The sequence below is a fragment of the Canis lupus genome, chromosome 28, assembly GCF_003254725.2.
Source record: "Canis lupus dingo isolate Sandy chromosome 28, ASM325472v2, whole genome shotgun sequence".
NCBI lineage: Eukaryota > Metazoa > Chordata > Mammalia > Carnivora > Canidae > Canis > Canis lupus.
Window position 1 is genome coordinate 25,488,906 of NC_064270.1, and position 18,790 is coordinate 25,507,695.

Consider the following 18,790-nt stretch of genomic DNA (forward strand, 5'->3'; position numbering starts at 1 on the left):
CCATTCATGCTTTAGCCTCCAAACACACATCAGAGATGCTCCTTTTTAGAATTTAGCAAGTGATCCACTGTGGATTCTAAAAAACTTGGTCTGGGAATGCCATCTGCTTTGTCTATAATGAATTATAGCAGAAATTACAAATGTTTAATATTGACTTTTACCTATAGACAAAATTCACTATTCATATAAAACTTGTCCAAGTAAGTAAAATTGAATGTTCTTCTTAGGTAATTCTACTTCATCATTTTCTTTTACCCGTATTTCAGCCCGAGGAGACAAGGAGCAACTGTAGAATATAAATAATAAAATGACTTTCCTCCTGTAAATTTCTTCTACAACAAAACCAAGACTTGCTTCTGGAGCACAGAGGGCTGAATGTCCCTGCAAGAGTACAGCTGATTTACCTAATAACTAACTATCATTTCTGGTGAAATGAACTGCTTGTGTAAGGCATCTAAAAGATCAATATATCTGTATGACCTGAGGATTGCCTTGGAATTTTCAGGCTTCTCAAAAGTTCTGGTGAGCTGTTCCTCAATAGCCAATGGTAAAGGGAGACCTTGTCAAATGGCCTGTTTCCTTGCCAGATCCCAAGCTATTTACAACTTTCTGTGATGGAGCTGAAGTTGACTTCATTGATATTTATGGCTGGATAATGGGAATCAGATGTCCCTTTTGAACCAGGACAGGAAGAGAGTAGTTATTAAAAACAGAGCTCTCTCTCCTTCAACCCACCACTACCTAAGAGGCTCTTTCAAACTTAAGGGTCTGGAGCAAACCAAAAAATCTCACACTCAAAGATTAGATTTTTGTTCAAAATGCATCACTTGACTATAGCCTCAGGCTAACAAGACAGAACACTATTTGAGTTATAAAGCATACTTTTGGGAAAGGGATCCAAAAACTATTGAAAAAGCAACGTCTTGCCAAATAGAGGTTCTAATTCTGAGCAACACTCATTTGCAGTGGGGACAGTCTTTGGCTGTTCCCCTGGATTCAGGAGACTATAATTTCACTGCATGTGAAAACTCTGCCACTGGAGCTGAAGCTTTAAGATAGAATGAAGATCATAATGACAAATACAAGTTGGAGCGTAACCCAGTATCATGGGCCAACATAACGTACCCGAGGCCTGGAATCTGCAGTTAAGTCTTACTGCTGATGCTGGGGCGGGGGGGGCACTTTGGGCTTACCTCATTCTATAGATGAAGACACTTGGGGGGTGATGTCTAAAAGGTTCCTTTCTGCTCTAAATGTATATGCTTCAAACTCTCTTCCAAACCATTTAAAGAAAGAATGTAAAGTTTTAATGAAAGTACACTAAGCAACTCTCCTCAACCTTAGCACTGTTCGAGCAGGCACAGAAAAAAAGGTGTAAGCACAGAGACCAGACTAAAGTGTTATGTTATAATCTGGAATTGTTAGCAGATCTAAAAAAAAAAAAAATGGGTTTCATCTGGGCCAAGATCAACTTGTAGAAAGTTATAATTGAATTGGTTTCAGCAGATTCTCAGGAACCCCAGAAGGAGGTCAAGTATGTGAAGGGAGCACCATCTCCTGCTTCACTGCTCATCTGGAGAGCTGGATGAGCCCTCTCCTGGCTTCTGGATGGTTCTGCACGTCATGCTGCCCTCTTTCTTAAACACATCAGACTTAGCATGCGGTCTTCCCCTCCTATCTTCCTAAGTTCCCCTGTGGCGTAGTGGAAAGAGCACGAGTTATGAACTCAGAAACCTGCCTTCCACTCTTAGCTCTTCCACTTACCAGTGGGCTAACTCTTCGGGAAATCACTCAACTGTGATGAGTCTCAGTCTCTCACCTGAAAATGGGGGTGAGGACAGCTACCTCACAGCAATTCTTAGGGAGAGCAACAGAGAGTGTATTTAAAGCTCCTGGCCTCGGCAAAGTAGGCGCCTGGTCCCTCTTGTCTCCCTTCTCACTTCACTACTGCTTTCTTGAGCCAAAGTGCTCCCTATCCAAGCACTGTGTTCCTCGGCTTGGCATTGCTGCTGTTCTCACCAGCCACACCCCCTGGCATCATCTCTATGTGTGCTCATCTCCACGGACCTCTACAACTCAACTCAAAGGCCACTATCCCCGGGAAGTGCCATTGAGATTCTTTTTCTCATCTGACATGCCCTCATCTATGTGACAGGTTTCTAATACCACTTTATAATCATTTGTCTATTATTTATGTGTCTTTCCTGCTGGTCTAGGTCTAGAGCATCCAGCCTTGCACTCATTCTACCTGGGTGCTTGGCAAATATTTGTTCAATGAACAAATGTGTAGATACAGGACCAAAGGGGGAGCTTCTAATGTGCTCGGTTGAATGAAAGTAATGCTTTAGCCAGTACTCTAATGAAAACAATACTCAGAAAAGGAAACAGCCATATCAGAATGTGAGATGCACTCTGTGGGTGAGAAAAAGCATTTGCTTCTGCAGGAGCCACAGAAGTTATGTGGGGAAAGCAGCATGGACAGGATAAGCGACAGAAGCCTCGGACTAGGACAGCGTCTCTAAGCCTTGGCTTAGACACAGCGCCAACCTGCAGAGACGGTGACCGTCCTGTGCGTCGAACCAGACTTTTGGGATAAAAGAAATCGGAGGAAGAACGATGACTGTTTGGCAGCTGCCATAAAACATGAAAAAAGGGAAGAATGAACAAAGAAATAAGCTCAATTTAGAAACACCACACAAAAAAACAAAACAAAACAAAACCTTTGGGAAAATGAATTTGATAGTAAATGTCAAGTGGCATTGCTTTATAGTTGTGTGTGTGTGTGTGTGTGTGTGTGTGTGTGTGTGTGCGTGCGTTGGAGAGCCCATGTTTAAAAGCATATTAACTGGTCTTCAAGTTATAGTTTATTCATCTACATTCTAACTCCCCATGATTCCTTTTCCATTTATTTCGGCTTAGAAATTTCTATACATGGAGAGTAAGGAGCCAATGAAGCCATTGAGAGATGTCCTTAAGAATCTGTCATTACAAATGCCCTGTGAGTTCTTAAATACCAAGAATGTGGATTACTCAGTGGGGTTGCAGAGATTCTTAAAACATTTTCGTTTTGCTATGGTAACTGCACTGATGTGATACCCCGTGAAAGGCTTGGAAATCTTGGCTCAAGGTCTGTGATCTGTAGACACACCCTTAAGAGAGCACAACATTTATTCCCTTATTCAAAAACCAATTCCCCTTTAAACCCCACCGACGTCAGCACATACCTCACTCAGGGCACCCTGGAACCTTTTCCCCCCTGGAGTGCTCTATTCTATACACTATGGGGCTTCCCAAAGGTGAGCAAGCTGAGGGTTGGCCTGCCCTCCCAAGTGGTTGAATGTTGGCTTCAGGAGAAAAGCTTTGGAATTTTCTGGAAAACTTTACTAAAGGAAGAAAAGCTAATAGCTCTTCTTGGCCAGAAAGAGAAGTATTTCACTAGTTGTTTTCATAGACTTAACCAGGGAGTTCTATCAAGATGCAATCAATTTTTTTTTCTTTTTTAAGTATCATTTTAGTCACACTATCTGCAAACTCAAGCAATCCTTATAGAGAAAAGACCCACATTCCATGTAGTCTGGTCTCATTAGCATTCTTCTCCTCATCTCCCAAAAAGCTTCATCAGGGATGAAGTGAAAATGATTATTCAAAAAACTGAAAGCAACACTGTAGAGAGTACAGACCACTAGCTACTTGGGTGGTTTCTGGGCAGTGTCCTCAAGCTATGCTATGAATTTTACATTCTCATGATAAGAATGACAATAATTACTATCTTTAATGTTTTAGGATTTTATAAAGATACAATAGTCTTTATATGCTTTATATTTCACAGCATCCATAGCTCCTAAAAAATTTCAGACTCTGGTGCCCAACATGGGTGACTGCCAGTGTGCACCTGCCTGGTGGATGGGCTTGAGGGTTAATACACATCATGCTCAAGCTGAAGCTGTTATGTCGAAATAGAGACCAACAGATTCCTTTTCAGTTTGTCTTTTTACTCCATTCTTCTAAGAAAAAGGTTTTTAAAAAATCTTTTCCATAAAAATATGATGCCAATGGGGTTAGGATGCATAGATGCTTATATCTACTAATGGCAGTTTAAGCAGATCTGACACCATACTCCAGAGTTTGGCTTCCAAAATAAATTCGGGCCATTCTTTTCCCTGAGATGCCAAATGGAACACAAACTACAGTTTTTCCAAGGGTACCACTAAGTCAGCCAAACTGAGAGGCCGTGGCCTGGGTTCCAGTGTGATTATTGCTCAGAAAATATTTCACAGTCTAAGGAAAAAACTAGGGCATCTGAACAGGATATAGATAATGATCCTGACTTATAAGGGTGTACAGCTCTTTGCTTCTGAAACACATAAAATAGTGTCATCTGGAGGTCTTGTCAGGGTTGAATAAGACCAGGAGAAGGCTTCAGAAGTGGGAGATGAAGAGGCTCTATCCTTCTGTGAGTGTGCTTCGGTGAGGACAGTTACTGAAGCATTTTGATGTTACCTAAGAGTTAAGTTACCAGAATGCTTATTCACATTGACACTTCTGGGCTCATCATTGTTTTCCCTAAATGTTTCATCTGACAAACCACTGGCTTTTGGAGATAGAGGCTACTCAGTGAAATTTGGACTTAAGAGGTCAGTAAAATGTACCATGGATGCAGAGTTTGGGTCAGGGTGGTACCTTATGGGCTAAGTACAAAAACGTCTGGTGAGGTCACCAAATGTTGGACCTAGAACTTTATGAATCATTTTTTCCCATCTGTATGGTTTGGTTGTTCCCTTGAATGCTTTCCTATGAACCCAACTGGTGAGGCAAGGCTTACTTTCTCCGACACAAACATTTGGAACAAAAAACACAATCGGTTTAACATAGGAGGGAAGAGAACCTCCTTCCTTGGCCAAATGGTCTTTCAACTTGATCTGCTATTAAGAAAAAAAAAGTCATGAAAAAGCAATTTCACCCAAACTCCAGCTCCAAGAATAAGCGACTATGACACAGACAGCGGCAAATGCACCTGGCATCACAGTTCTAATTGTTTCCTTACCCGCAGCTTTTCCTCAGTCTTGGTAGATTGCTTACAGTCGGGATGCCAAACGGTGGAACCTGGAAAGACATGGTGCCCGCAAAGCGTTAAAGGAAATGGAAAGAAGCCATAGTCCTATTAGCCAGAACTCCTGAGAACAGATCATATCCTTCTCTACGGAGAGAGGGGAGTGTTAGAGCCCTGTGCCCAAGTGAATTATGACAACTCTAACCTCTAGGTGAGTTTTCCTCAACCAGTCTGAGCTTGCTCTATAAAGGTCATAATTCTAGACCACAGATACCACTAATGGGCACAACAGTGTTTTGATTCAAGAGACATTTAGTTCTTGACTGAGCGTTGTCGCTGTTGCTTTGGACCATATTATTATCCCTTAAAAGTCATGACTGTATCTTTACTACAAGCTGTATTTAATTTAAATATAATCCATAAACCATGTTTATAGAACATCAAAACAACCAAGCAATTGAGATGAGGGAAATAGAGTCAAACCAGATAGTCTATATCCAGAAGCAAAACTCACTGAATTTTTTGTTGATCCAATTACACAGTAATTTACAAAGATACGGAAAAATCAAGCCAAGTAGTAGAAAGGTTGAAAGTTATATTCCGAATGCAGAAGTTTTCTTTAACTTTTAACCTTTAATTAACAAAAAAAGGTCTCCACTTGTGAATGAGTGAAATTACTGGTTAAGTGCCTTTTTTTTTTTTTTTTTTTTTTTCTGTCCCTGAGTCAATGCTTCACCTTCTTAGAGTATGAAACCCTTCTCTGGATGGTGCTCATATCACACAACTAAGCAAAACACTTATATACCAGAGAAAGCTCTTATAAGAATCCAAGCCCACTGATATGATTTTGTATGCCTAGATATAGATGTCATTTAAAGAGTTGTGGGTAAGACCTAGATGTAAGTCTTTTTTTTTTTTTTTTTTAAGATTTTATTTATTTATTCACAAGAGACACACACAGAGAGAGGGACAGAGACACAGGCAGAGGGAGAAGCAGGTTCCATGCAGGGAGCCCAACATGGGACTCAATCCTGGGTCTCCAGGATCACACCCTGGGCTGAAGGCAGCCCTAAACAGCTGAGCCACCAGGGCTGCCCCTTAGATCTAAGTCTTATGATCACATAAGGATATGTTCAAATATGGTTATGGGCAAAAGAACTGAAGGAGCCCTGGGTAAGACTTGAGCAAATAAAGTTACTAAGTTGAAAGCAGTAAGTAAGCGATATAAATTTAATAAGTGTCAGCAAGAATATCAGACCTCCCGCATTTCATTACCAAATTTTTATCTGTTCTGTGTGTACTTGAAAAGTCACTAAATTACAGTAACTCTTGAATTATTTTATACCACTGAGCTAAAATAGCTAAAATAATATTAACCACAAGATAATACCTTTTATATCAGAATAATACTTGAATCCCTATTTAACAATCATTTCTATCTTGCTTAACCAAGAGCCAAAAAAAATAAAAAATGAAACAAACAGACCAGACAGACACATAGTCCTTTCAGCATTAACATTTACTCTGAGGCTGGCTACAAAGCACAGGAAATCCTCTTAATGTGGAAAGCCAAGGGTTGGGGTGGACCCAACAGCAGCATTCGTTGTGAAGGTTCTATTGAGTAAAAGCCTTTGGCCAGAATACTGGGTTTGCACAGTGTCACACTGTTCTTCAGAGGTCAGCCACACAAGGAATGTGACTTGGGGAGAATATCAGATGCTGAGGAAGATGAACTACTCATTCTTCAAGGATGTGCCAAGAGGGCAGGCAGAGAGCGCTGAAGCCCAACTCCAGAAGACATTTACAACAATCCCTGGAATTCTGAGTATAGCCCATCTTAATGGATACTTGTTTATTTGTAGTATGAATGTGCTGCATTTGTGCACAGCTTGAAATCACTCTCTATTCAGGTTCCAGAACCATGTGAACGTGCAGAGCTGCACCCAGAGCCTTTGAGTCTCAGTTCCTAGCAGACATGGGGTTAACACACACTCTTGTGTCTTTGTTTTTGAGTGCTATGATTGACACACTAAAATCTAAAACAAAGCCTGGAGATCAAATAGAGAATAAATCTGCTTCATGCTGAAAATGCAAAGTGACACCTGCCTATTGCTAGGCAGATTCACAGCCTGCCCTCGGGAAAATGTGTCATATAAAGTCCACATGAGACCATGGTTTTGGGGGCTTGTCACTTGTCTTTATTGGGACCTTCAAAATTCAGTGACTTTTTTCATCAGAACTTTGCAAAGTCATCATTAAAACTAAGGGATATTTGGATTGTCAATTTCTCATTTACCTAGCATTTTTTAGAGGAGAATAGGTACGACTTTGCTTTAATATTCAAGAATCATTTCTATAGACATTTCTTCGTTGTATAAAAACAACATAGAGAGCAAAGCAAACCATTCATTAAAATACACATAGTGTTAAGTGCAGAAAGACAAAGAAATGAATTTGAAGGCAGATGAGACCCGGTAATTACCAAACTAAATGAGCACCAGCTCTCATGGTTCTTGCTAATTTTACTGATAAGCCCTTGTCGATTTAATGACTCTTTTTCCAGCTAAAAATAGTAAAATGTTTGTGCAGATGGTGCTGTCTGACTGGAAGAGAATCCTCCCCTAAGCTTCCCTCTGAGAAGTTTCAGTATTTTAGGGGAGATAAAAACTAGTTATGGTTGTACACTGGGAAGATTTCTCAATTAAAAAAAATCTGGGGGGTGCCTTGGTTAAGCATCCAATTCTTGATTTCGGCTCAGGTCATGACCTCAGCATTGTGAGACTGAGCCCCAGGCTGGGCATGGAGTCTGCTTAAGATTCTCTCCCTCTGCCCCTTCCCTGCTTCCTCCCTCAAAAAAAAATCTGATGGCCCTCTGGTAAGTAATGAGTACTTCTTTGCCACGAGAAACTTCTCCATTTCTCTTTCTACTCTGGGTATGTTTTCTCTCATTCTCTCGCTCTCTCTTTCGTTCAATAGGACAGCTACATCATCTCAATGGGATGAAATACATCTGTGATGCAATTCACCAAGTATGACGTTTTCTTCTTCCTGAAAGCCTGCGTAAGAGCAGGCTGGAGGGGTCAAAAAATCCTTCTCATAGGATAGTGAAAGGAGCAAAGACAAAGTAGCCTCTATGAATGCTTTTCCTCTTTTGTCTTCTTTCCCAAATTTCCTGGTAAAGGTTGGGAGGAGGTATTTCTGATTTGCAATCTTACCTCACCTCCGTAGCACCAAACATCAAGGCCTATTCATTTGTTCTAGAAGCAACACATTCCTTTTTTAAAACAGATTCAGGGGCTCACTGTCAGCAATGTCAACTGCTTGGCTGACTAATACTAACTGACGAGGTAACTTTGGGCCACATTCATTTTGGATCTGGGGAGCCTGGCCACTAATGAAATGCCTCCTTCTCTAGAAACAAACAAACAAACAAACAAACAAACAAACAAACAAAGCAAGGTTTTCTTTTCCCAGATGGGAAGAACTTAATAAATTCTTGAGTCCACCTTACCTTGAAGATACATTTCCTCTCCTTCTGTGAACATCTGGTTGCATCTGCTGCATCGTGCACAGCTGGGGTGGTAATGTTTGTCACCTGCCTGCAAGAGAAGAGGTAGGGACTATTTAGTTTACACCTTGTCACAGCTCTCAGCCTCTTTTCTGGACTCAGGGATTTAGAGGAAAAGCGAACAGCTGAGGCAAGAAAAATAATTGTCCAATTGACTTAACCTCCGATACCAGCAGCCCTGGAAGCTGAAACTGACCCCATCAGAACTGGAAGGGGCTCAAAGACCGGCTATTGATGCCTGGATGATGGGGCTGCCTTGCTTCTCGGGGTTTCCGGCATCCATCTCTCTCTTGGCCTGGTCGCTCTTGGATGGTTGCCAGTCACACACCACGTGTCTGAGATGAGTCCACTCCGTCTCCAAAAATGGTACCCCCAAAACATTAATACTCAAATTGATGTGGAGACTAATACTGGTTTGTACTAATGCAATAAAAGGAAAGGATTCTCATATCTAGCAGGTTCTTGCTTTCTTAACTACACGCTCTAAAAATAATAAAATCTATTTAGCTTACATCAAGATGGGAAAAACCATAATAAAAGACATCAACAGCTTTCACCTCAGAAGGACCCCAAATTCTCTTCTTTGTTGCTTATAACAATCTTTTACCAAAGTCTTATATTGTTTTCTGAAAAAGGCATTTTACTGAGGCGGCCTTGCATTATTCATGAGCATTTCACATTCCTAAATATGACAGATGCCATCACAGCAGGTGTTGACTTCCCCAAAGCAAAATGTCACTGGACACAGGGACAATTCTGTAGACAGGTGCCAAGTCACATTAGAGTCATGCTCCAAATGCATGCCTGACAAAATGAAATCTTTCTGTTTATAGCTTAGCAAAAAATCTTCACCACCTGAAAGTTATCAAATATACTCTGCAATGAAATTTTATCAACCAACTGTGAAGCATTTCTTTTGCATCAACCACATGCAAGGCAGTTAGTGCTGAGAACCCAGAGTTAGAAGTAACTGCACCCTGTGCTTGCATGAAATCTCAACAGGAAATCAGAGGTCAGGTAGTGATTCCTTTCTCACACCCTCCAGTAGAAACTACAAAGCCACTTAGTAACCAGAGTGTGAGATGGTGGTTGGTTACTCAAGACAATCAAGTGGAAAAAAAGTGAAGTTATCTCAAAATAGAAGCCAGGAATGAAATCTGTTCAATGCTGCCAATCAGAAAATTCTAGAAGTGGTGCTCTTGTTTTGGTTCACACACTATTACTTAATTATTTTTTTCCAGGGGATGAAGGAAGCATAGGAAATGTCACACAAAGTAGCTCCTTCCCTTAGGCCACCCAGGGTCAAATGTGAGTGAAAGGGGAGAAAGAGAGAAGTCACACTAAGTTCTAAACCACTGTAGTTCAGCTGGGATGCCAATGCTGAGAGTTCCCAGCCAGTGTGGACAATCTCTGGATTCTCAAGGAAAATGTAAGTGGAAAAATTAAGGCACCTTGACAGGAAGCTTGTGTAGTCTACAATAAAAAGCACACTCCTCAGAAAGCTGGGAGTAGAAAGAGAGATCTTCAAACTGATATAGTGTATTTATCATATTTAGTGGTGAAACATTAGGTGCATTCTCAACAGACAGCACTCACACAATAGCTGACACTTTCACCAAAGTATTTAGGTTCTAGTTTTTTTAGTTTAGTTTTAATTTCACCAAACTTTTAGTCTTAGCCAATGTGATACAGTAAGAAGAAATAAACATGCAGGTCACCAATGAAAGAGCTCAAACAGCTTGATAAAAAAACAAAATAAAACAAAACATCTAAAACCTCACAGCTTTCCTATAGACTAGCAATACAAATTTAGTTAGTGTAATGGGAGAACAGGACTCCATTTCTAACAGCAACAAATAAACCTTTCAATGCAAGATCTACATAAAGAAAACTTTAGAATTTAATTGATGGACATAAAGGGCTAACAATCATAATGTAGACATGTTCATGGGTGGTACTGAAGGAAAAGAGAATCTAAACGTCTTTGGGGTCAAGGTCATCTCATTTAGACATATATTTCTGGATGAGGAAACTAAATGTTTAAAGATGTCAATTTATCTAAAATGAACCTATTAATGCAATGCATTCTCAACCACAATACTCAAAGGAATTTTGTCTACAGACCTTGACATCCTGATTCTGTAAGTTCATATGGGAAAAAAAAAGTGCACAAAAATACAGACATTTTTTGAAAAACAGAGCATCAATTAAGGGGGATTTTCCCTTCCTGACATAAAAAATTATTCTAAGGCTCAAACAATTAAAGTCCTCCAATACTGGTACAGGAATAGAAAATAAATTGGTGAAACAGATAACATAGAAAAACCAGTTGCACAGCTATACACAAGATAATTTAGTCTATGATAAAGGTGGCATTTCAAATGAGTTGCAAAACAGACTATTCCATTAATGGTGAGAACAATGGATTCTCTACTTAGAGAAAGGTAAAACTAGATTCCTAGTTCATAACCTACACTGAAAAGAATTCTAGAGAGTTACAGAGGTAAATATAGAAGGGTATATAGAAGATAATTTAGTATACTTGGGCTAGGAATGCTTCCTTAAACAAGGCAAAATCTAGAAACAATAAGGCAAATAATGACTTCACACACACATATAAATGTCTATACATAAGAAGGTTAAAGGAAGAGTAACAGGGAAAGATACTTGCTGTGCATTTCAGACAAAAGATTATTATCCAGAATATATAGAGTGTCTCTAATAAAAAAAATAAGTGGCAATATGGGCAAAAAGCATATATATATATATCTCCCCCCAAAAAACAAATAATTAGCTCAACTCCACCAGGAGTCAGAGAAACACAACTTAGAAAAAAAATTTTTTTCTTCATCAAATGGGCAGAGATAAAGAGAAGATTAATGTTAGGAAAAAGGCATTCTCACACACTATTGGTGAGCAAAATTCTTTTTGGGAGGCAGCTTTGGCAATATTTATTAAAATTTAATATGCATGTACTCTCTGATGCATGATTCCACTTCTAGGAAGCTATCCTACAGAAACTCTCATTACTGCTTAAAAGTATATGTATTAAGGATCTTTAACATTATTTATAACAGCAAAGAATAAACAACAGAAAGCAACCCAAATAAGAAAGTAGTTAAAGGAAATATTAAACCATATGTAGCCATTAAAAGAATGAAATAAACTTACATGGAAAGAGTTCAAATGAATGCTACCAAGAGAAAAAAATCATGCAGAAAAACAACATCTATAATATAGTTGCATAAAATACTAGCGGAACTTGTGGAGACATTGGGGTAAGTACGACTGGATTCAAATCCAGTTTCAGCACTATGTGATCTTGTGAAGGTGGCAGTCTCAACCATATAACACTCCACTGCTGACACTGCCTCACAATGATGTTACTAGGGCGAACGATCATATGATATTTTGAAAATGGTGCAGCGCACTACTACACATAATAATAATAGAAACAACAACAATTAGCAATAACTCTCTGAACAGAGGTGGTCCCGGGGCCATTCACAAAGAGAAGGCTTGTTAGTGCAATTTGGGACGCTGGCCAAAGGCCCTCTCGGTGTCCGTTCTTTTCCCAAGGACGGGCATAGGAGAGTAACTGTGTTACATTAACTGTCACATAAGGTGGAAGAAAGATACGCCAAGACCCAATGTGGCAGGGCTTTGGTCTATAAATCATCAGCAAAAACACTGCTGAGAAACAATACTGTCATAAGACCAGGGGCATCAGTCTTGACCCAGGCACTCACTCATCTCAGGATGCTGAACATGTCAAGTGATTCAGTGAGCCAGAATCAAAGGCCATTTGCAGCCAAAAAAGTCTGTTTTTGTAGCAGTGCGGGCCTGGGGGACCACAGGGTCAGGGGCTCAAGGACAAGGGAGCCTCTGCTTTGCATGCAAGAGCCACCTCCTTGCTTTCATTTCTTCTTACACTGGTACCTATGACGGTTCACACTCAAGCCCTATGCACAGGGCCAGGAAAAGGGATCAGGCCTGAACATAGATGTAGGCTTATATGCAAACTCACCCCCCAAATGGATGTAGCTGAATCAAAATCATTTACAATGGAGTCATTTACAGAAGAAGGAGAAGTATTTCAGATCGTGAGCAAGATGGAAGACTAGTGCCTATAGAAGGACAGATGAAAAACATACAATTCGTTGTGGAGAGGAGGTCATTGATTACAAACTTTTAAAGCACAGTGTGGGCTTTGTTGTGACAGGTGACCTCATAAGTGACAGTTACTAGGTACCTGGCCCCAAACTTATACCCTACAACTCTAGCTCTGCTTGAACCTGTGGGGCAAGATGCGCTGCCAAGACTCACCAGAGCTCTGCAATCACTGTTCTCCACCCATCTTTCTATTCTGCCATGTAAAAAAAAATTACAATCTGTTTTCTTCTTTTTCACATATTTAAAATGCACGTGTTAGAAGTCTACATTCTGGCTGGCATTAAACTCTATGGAAAATAAACAATTTGCTTATTTAGTTGAGTTTTATAAAGCACCTGCCTACACATTCAGAGTGCAAAAAAAAAATGGCTTGCCTTTAATAGTGCTGATTATGTCAGACTTCTGTGGTAATTATTACTATTTGGTTAATCTCTAAATTGGAGTAGGAACTTTAGCATACAGACTAGAATACCATCTGGAGTAATACCATTTACTATAAGGCAGGATTTAGCACCACATTTAAAAATAAAATCCACTATCAGGAACAGATAGTTCTGAATACCTCGTGGATGAGGAGGCCCCCCGATAAAGGGCTACCATATTTGCAATCAAGAGATTGGATGTCATTCCTTAATGTGTTACCCGTGAGACCTCAATGATGCCACTATTTAACCTCTCCAAGCCCCCAGGCCCCTCCCCTCATCTGTAAAAAGTGAAAGGCTGGACTAGCCAATTTCGAGTCTCATTCAGCCATAAAATTCTATGATTCTGTGTGAAATCCCATACTCCTATAAGCTCACACAGCAGTGTTAACTGAAAAGCAATTTGGGTAGAGAAAGGATATTCTTGATGGCAGGGAATGGGGTTGAGGCAACGACTCTATAGTGTCCTATACCCAGGAGGATTTCTGGATTCCCCAAGCCCTGTGATGACTGCAACAGCCCACTGGGAGTAGCAAGAGAGAACCATAATTACAGAACCCATCCTTGGGCAAATAATCTGCTTGCCTGATAATCTGCTTAGCTTCTGGATGACCAACTGTGCTTTTTAGCTTTTCTTTAGCCTCTTTCTCTTGCCCTACTCCTAACACAAGCCCAGGAGATGTGGAGGATGGGCCTTGAGGTCAACCTTCAGCCATTTATAACTAATGCCCTACCTACTTCCCAAACAAAGGCTTGCAGATTCTTATCAGAGAAAGTCATGATCTATAAACAACCGGACAAAAACCTTAGAGGAAAAGAAAATATTGAGACTCCAAACTCAGGCAAACCTGTTGTGATCTGAGTTTCTCAGCAGATGAGGACAAAAGGGAAAACGGGTCACTAAAAGTCTCACTGTGTGAAAAAACGGCCGCATAACAATTGCCACTAAAGAGGCAAGGTTTTCTATTCTAAATTAGTAACAGTCAATTGTAGGCCGAACTTCCATATGATGCCACACATTGTATCAAGGCTCACAACATTCCTGTGATGTAGGTGCTATTTTTACAATCTTATACACAAGCAAAGAAGCTAACACTCAAAGTGGACAATGTACTCAAAGCCCTGAGTGCTTTCAAAAAGTAGAACCAGGCCTACCATCTGAAGGCACCGAAACAATTCTCATAGAGAGACCTTCGCTCTGGAATGGAAAATTATCTTCCACACTAATTTTGCTGATGGTTGGAAACACTGAAGTACTTCTTTCTTATATAGACCCTTGAGAAAAACCAAGGGTGTAACACTGAAAGATAATTGAATGTAGTCATTTCCATATGGGGAAGTTAAACTACCAAGGTCGAGGTTGCAGTTTTTTTTTTTTTTTTTAAGTTCTAACTTGATTCAGAGATGATTTGCTTAGAATACCCAAAGGAATAAACAAATTGCTTTCCTGTCCCCAAGACTTACAAACACAGCTCTGGTTGATGGTGACTTTAGATGAAGGACATGCAGACGCTTGGAGGTGAGTGTGCTGGCCTAGATCAGGACTTTTCTAATTTCACTGTCTATAAGCAACACCCAAGATCCTTTAAAAAATGGATTTGATGGCCTTAAAAGATAGGGCCTAGAAATCAGCTTCTTTCTTTGTCTTATAAGCACTGAAATGAGTACATGAATCATCATGAACTGGGGAAACACCAGTCTAGGTGATCTCCAAATCCTAAACCTGATAGTAAACGAGGAAGCCAAAGTAGGTAACAAGGATCTGGTGCTTCTGTGGCAGATGCAAGGGTGGGAAGGGAGAAGCAGAATCACATAAGTTTCCTGTTTTACTCCTGCCGAAAGGCAGTGTAGGGGCTGATTCAGCCTTCTTTATGTTTGTTGTTGTTTTCCTTGAAGCAGGAGAGGTTTCCACTGTGACTGGACTGGCTTGATCTCCAAGTTTACACTCACCTGTTCCAGGGTTTGTTTTTTTTTTCCCCAGATAATGCAGGGTCCTGAACAGACAGGATAATGAGGGTGTGCCTTGGCCCAAAGTCTGTATCCTGGGTAAAGGTGAGTAAATCAGTTTGCCCAGGCAGTGTTCACAAAGCCCAGAGGGCTCTACACAAGTCTGTACAAAGCCAACCTGCACAGATGAGAACATCCCATAGCCAGACAGCCTTAACAACCCAACTCCAGCTGCAACTCTGCTCCAAACATATGTGTGATGTCGGAGGGAGGGGTGGCAACTCATCTTCCCCAGAGAAGATGCACAAAACAGAGAGAAATATACCATTGCCTTCCAATGATCTGGTTCCCTTTGACCAGCTGCTCAAAATATAAAAGACAGAGCATCAACACCCTTTTATTTTTTAAAAACTATTTATGAGAGAGTGTGTGTGTTGGGAGAAGGGTAGAAGGAGAGAGGGAGAGGGAGGGGGAAGGAAAAAGGGACAGGAAGAGAGGGAGAGAGGCAAGGAGAGAGAATGAGAGAATCCTCAAGCAGACTCCTTGCTAAGTGTGGAACCCAATGCAGGACTCAATCCCAGAACCCTGAGATTATAAATTGAGCCAAAATAAAGAGTCAGCCACTTAACTGACTGAGCCACCAAGTCCCTTCTTTTAATGAGGGGTAAAGAATGAAAAAACTGGCAACACCCCAGTGTAAATGCATATTGCGTTTTTTGCAGATGATTACTGCTTTCTCATTTCCTTCCAAGGAAGTAAGTGCAAAAACTTTAAAGCAGTCTTTACAATTTAATAGTGCTAGATAAATGTTATCTATAAATGTGTGCCTTCCCACAGGACCTAACCAGTCTCTTTAAATTGATCTCTAGATTCAATGCAATCTCTACTGAAATTCCAGCTGGATTATTCAGAGGGATTAAAAAGCCAATCCTAAAATTTATGTGGCAATACAAAGGACCTAGGAAAGTAAAGAAACAAACAAAAAACAACAAAAAAACTTTTTGAAAGAATAGAATAAAGCTCGTGGACTTAAACTATCTGATTTCAAAAGCTTCTATAGAGCTAGATGTTATCAAGACAGCATGGACTGGCATTAGGATAGACATATAGGTCAATGGAATAGAAGAGAGATTTATTCTGAAATAAGCCCCCACATTCATGGTTCATTGATTTTAAGAAAAGTGCCAAGGCAATTTGATAGGGAAGGGATAGTCTTTCCAACAAATAATGGTGGGACAGTTAGATATACATATTCAATGCAACCCATACTTCACACCATAAATGAAAAATGAACTTAAAATGGATCATGGACTTAAATATAAAAGCTAAAACTATAAAACTTCTAGACAAAAGCATCAAATCTTTGTGATTTGGGTTTAATACTTATATATTCTATAAAAACATAATCCATAAAATAAAAAAATTGATAAATTGGGTATCATCAAGATTAAAATTTTTTTCTCTTCAAAGACATCATTAGGGTACCTGGTGGCTCAGTCAGTTAAGCATCTGCCTTTGGCTCAGGTCATGATCTCAGGGTCCTAGGATCAAGCCTACCATTGGGCTCTCTGCTCAGTGGGGAGTCTGCTTCTCCCTCTCCCTCTGCCCCTTTCTCTGCTCATGCTCTATGTCTCTCTGTGTCTCTCTCAAATAAATAATATCTTTACAAAAAAAGACATCATTATGAAAATAGAAAGATGACCCACAGATTGGAAGAAATTTCTACAAATCATATGTCTAGAAAAGGACTAGTATCCAGAATATTTAAAAAACTACATTTCAAAATAAGAGACCAACTCAACTGAAAAAAAATGCACAAACGATTTAAAGAAACATTTCACAAAAGAAGATATACACATACTGAATGAGCACACGAAAATATTTTAAATACCCTTAGTCATAGGGAAATAAAATGAAAACCACAATGAAATACCACTACACATTAGCTACAATGGCTATAATTAAAAAGACTGACCATACCAAGTGTTGAGGAGGATGTGGAAAAAGAGATACACTCATCCATTGCTGATGAGAATGTAAAATGGTGCAGCTAGTTTGGAAACCTCTGGTAGTTTCTCAAAAAAGTTGAACATAAATATATCACGTGACCCAGTGCTACCACCCCTAGGTTTTGAACTAAGAGACATGATAACATATGACCACACAAGGGCTTTTGTGCAAAAGTTCATAGCAGTGTTATTCATAATAACCCCAAACTGGAAACAATACAAATGTCTCTCAGCTGGTGAACAGATAAAGTATGGAACATTCAAATAATGGAATACGGTAAACCTATTTTTTTTAATCAAAAGGAACAAACTACAGATATGTGCAAGAACACAGGTGAACCTCAATGGCATGTTAAATGAAAGAAGCTAGACACAAAAGACTACAGATTGTAGGTCCACTTGTGGGAGGTCTCTAGAAATGGCAAAATGAAGGTGATATAAGGTAGATGAGTGGTTGCTGGAAATGGAATGGGGACAGAATGTGGGGCAGGATGGACTGCAAACGAGTAGTCATGATGGGGTGGTGAAAAGTTCTAACACTATGTAATAGTCACATGTAGTATAAAAACAATCAAACTACACTTACAATGAATAAATTTTATGGTATGTAAACTATTCTTTGACAAAGAGACATGAGAAAGAAAGAAAGAAAGAAAGAAAGAAAGAAAGAAAGAAAGAAAGAGAGAGAGAAAGAAAGAAAGAAAGAAAGAAAGAAAGAAAGAAAGAAAGAAAGAAAGAAAGAAAGAGAGGGGGAGGGACGGAGGGAGGGAGGGAGGGAGGAAGGAAGGAAGGAAGGAAGAAAGAAAGGAGAAAGAAAGACAAAGAAAAAGAAAGAAAGAAAAAGAAAAAGAAAAAGAAAAAGAAAAAGAAAGGAAAGGAAAGGAAAGGAAAGGAAAGGAAAGGAAGGAAAGGAAAGGAAAGGAAAGGAAAGGAAAGGAAAGGAAAGGAAAGGAAAGGAAAGGAAAAAAGAAGACAGTGGGGTGGAGGGCAGGAAACCTGAGTGGGGTGCATACATTCATTTCTTCTGGAGGCATAGTGTCCACATTATTTTGAAAGGATGTTGAAAAATATGGATTCTTTTTCCAGAATAAAATGGACCTTTATATATAGAAAGCTAGATATACACATGTAATATTTTATTATTAGCAATTATCTGAAGATTTAAAGGTTTCTGAAAGGATTAAAAAATAATCTGCTAATCTAATTACTATTTCTCTGTCTTCAGAAGAACTACCATTCTTTTTTGTATAAGAAGAGAAACCGGACTATGGAGAGAGTAACTTGCTCAGGACTACACACGAAATCAAAATGAAAACCTGGACAACCACGTTCACCTTAGTGTAGCTACTGGGACTCTCCCAGGCTGGTTCTTTGTGTGCTTTTACACACAATAGTTAACTGGATGCTTTTCTGATCCTTTGTAATAGGCGATATGATTCTTCTTGTTTTGTGATGATCAGACTGAGGGCTCAGAGACCCGATGACTTGTGCGCCAAGACCAAGGTCATACAGCTAAGTTTCAGAACTAGGAAACATCCCAGATCTTAGTATACAAATTCGACTCTCGGATAAATACCACCACAACACCTACAGGACTTCTCATTTCAGAAATCTTAGGCAA

The 18,790-nt window shown here is 39.7% G+C and overlaps 1 protein-coding gene across 14 annotated transcripts in view; it reads right to left on the reverse strand.

Moving 5' to 3' along the window:
- Window positions 1–18,790, reverse strand: part of ABLIM1 (actin binding LIM protein 1) — a 285,038-nt gene that overhangs the window by 40,897 nt on the left and 225,351 nt on the right. For 11 of the 14 annotated variants that reach the window (XM_049103113.1, XM_049103118.1, XM_049103115.1 and 8 more), the window contains exons 7-9: window positions 8,562–8,649; window positions 5,045–5,103; window positions 2,548–2,631 (exon numbers count right to left, since the gene is read on the reverse strand). In XM_049103113.1, the coding sequence (XP_048959070.1) occupies window positions 2,548–2,631; window positions 5,045–5,103; window positions 8,562–8,649 (231 nt within the window). The remainder of the gene's footprint in view (window positions 1–2,547; window positions 2,632–5,044; window positions 5,104–8,561; window positions 8,650–18,790) is intronic. The other 3 variants (XM_049103122.1, XM_049103120.1, XM_049103123.1) reach the window with 1 other exon arrangement.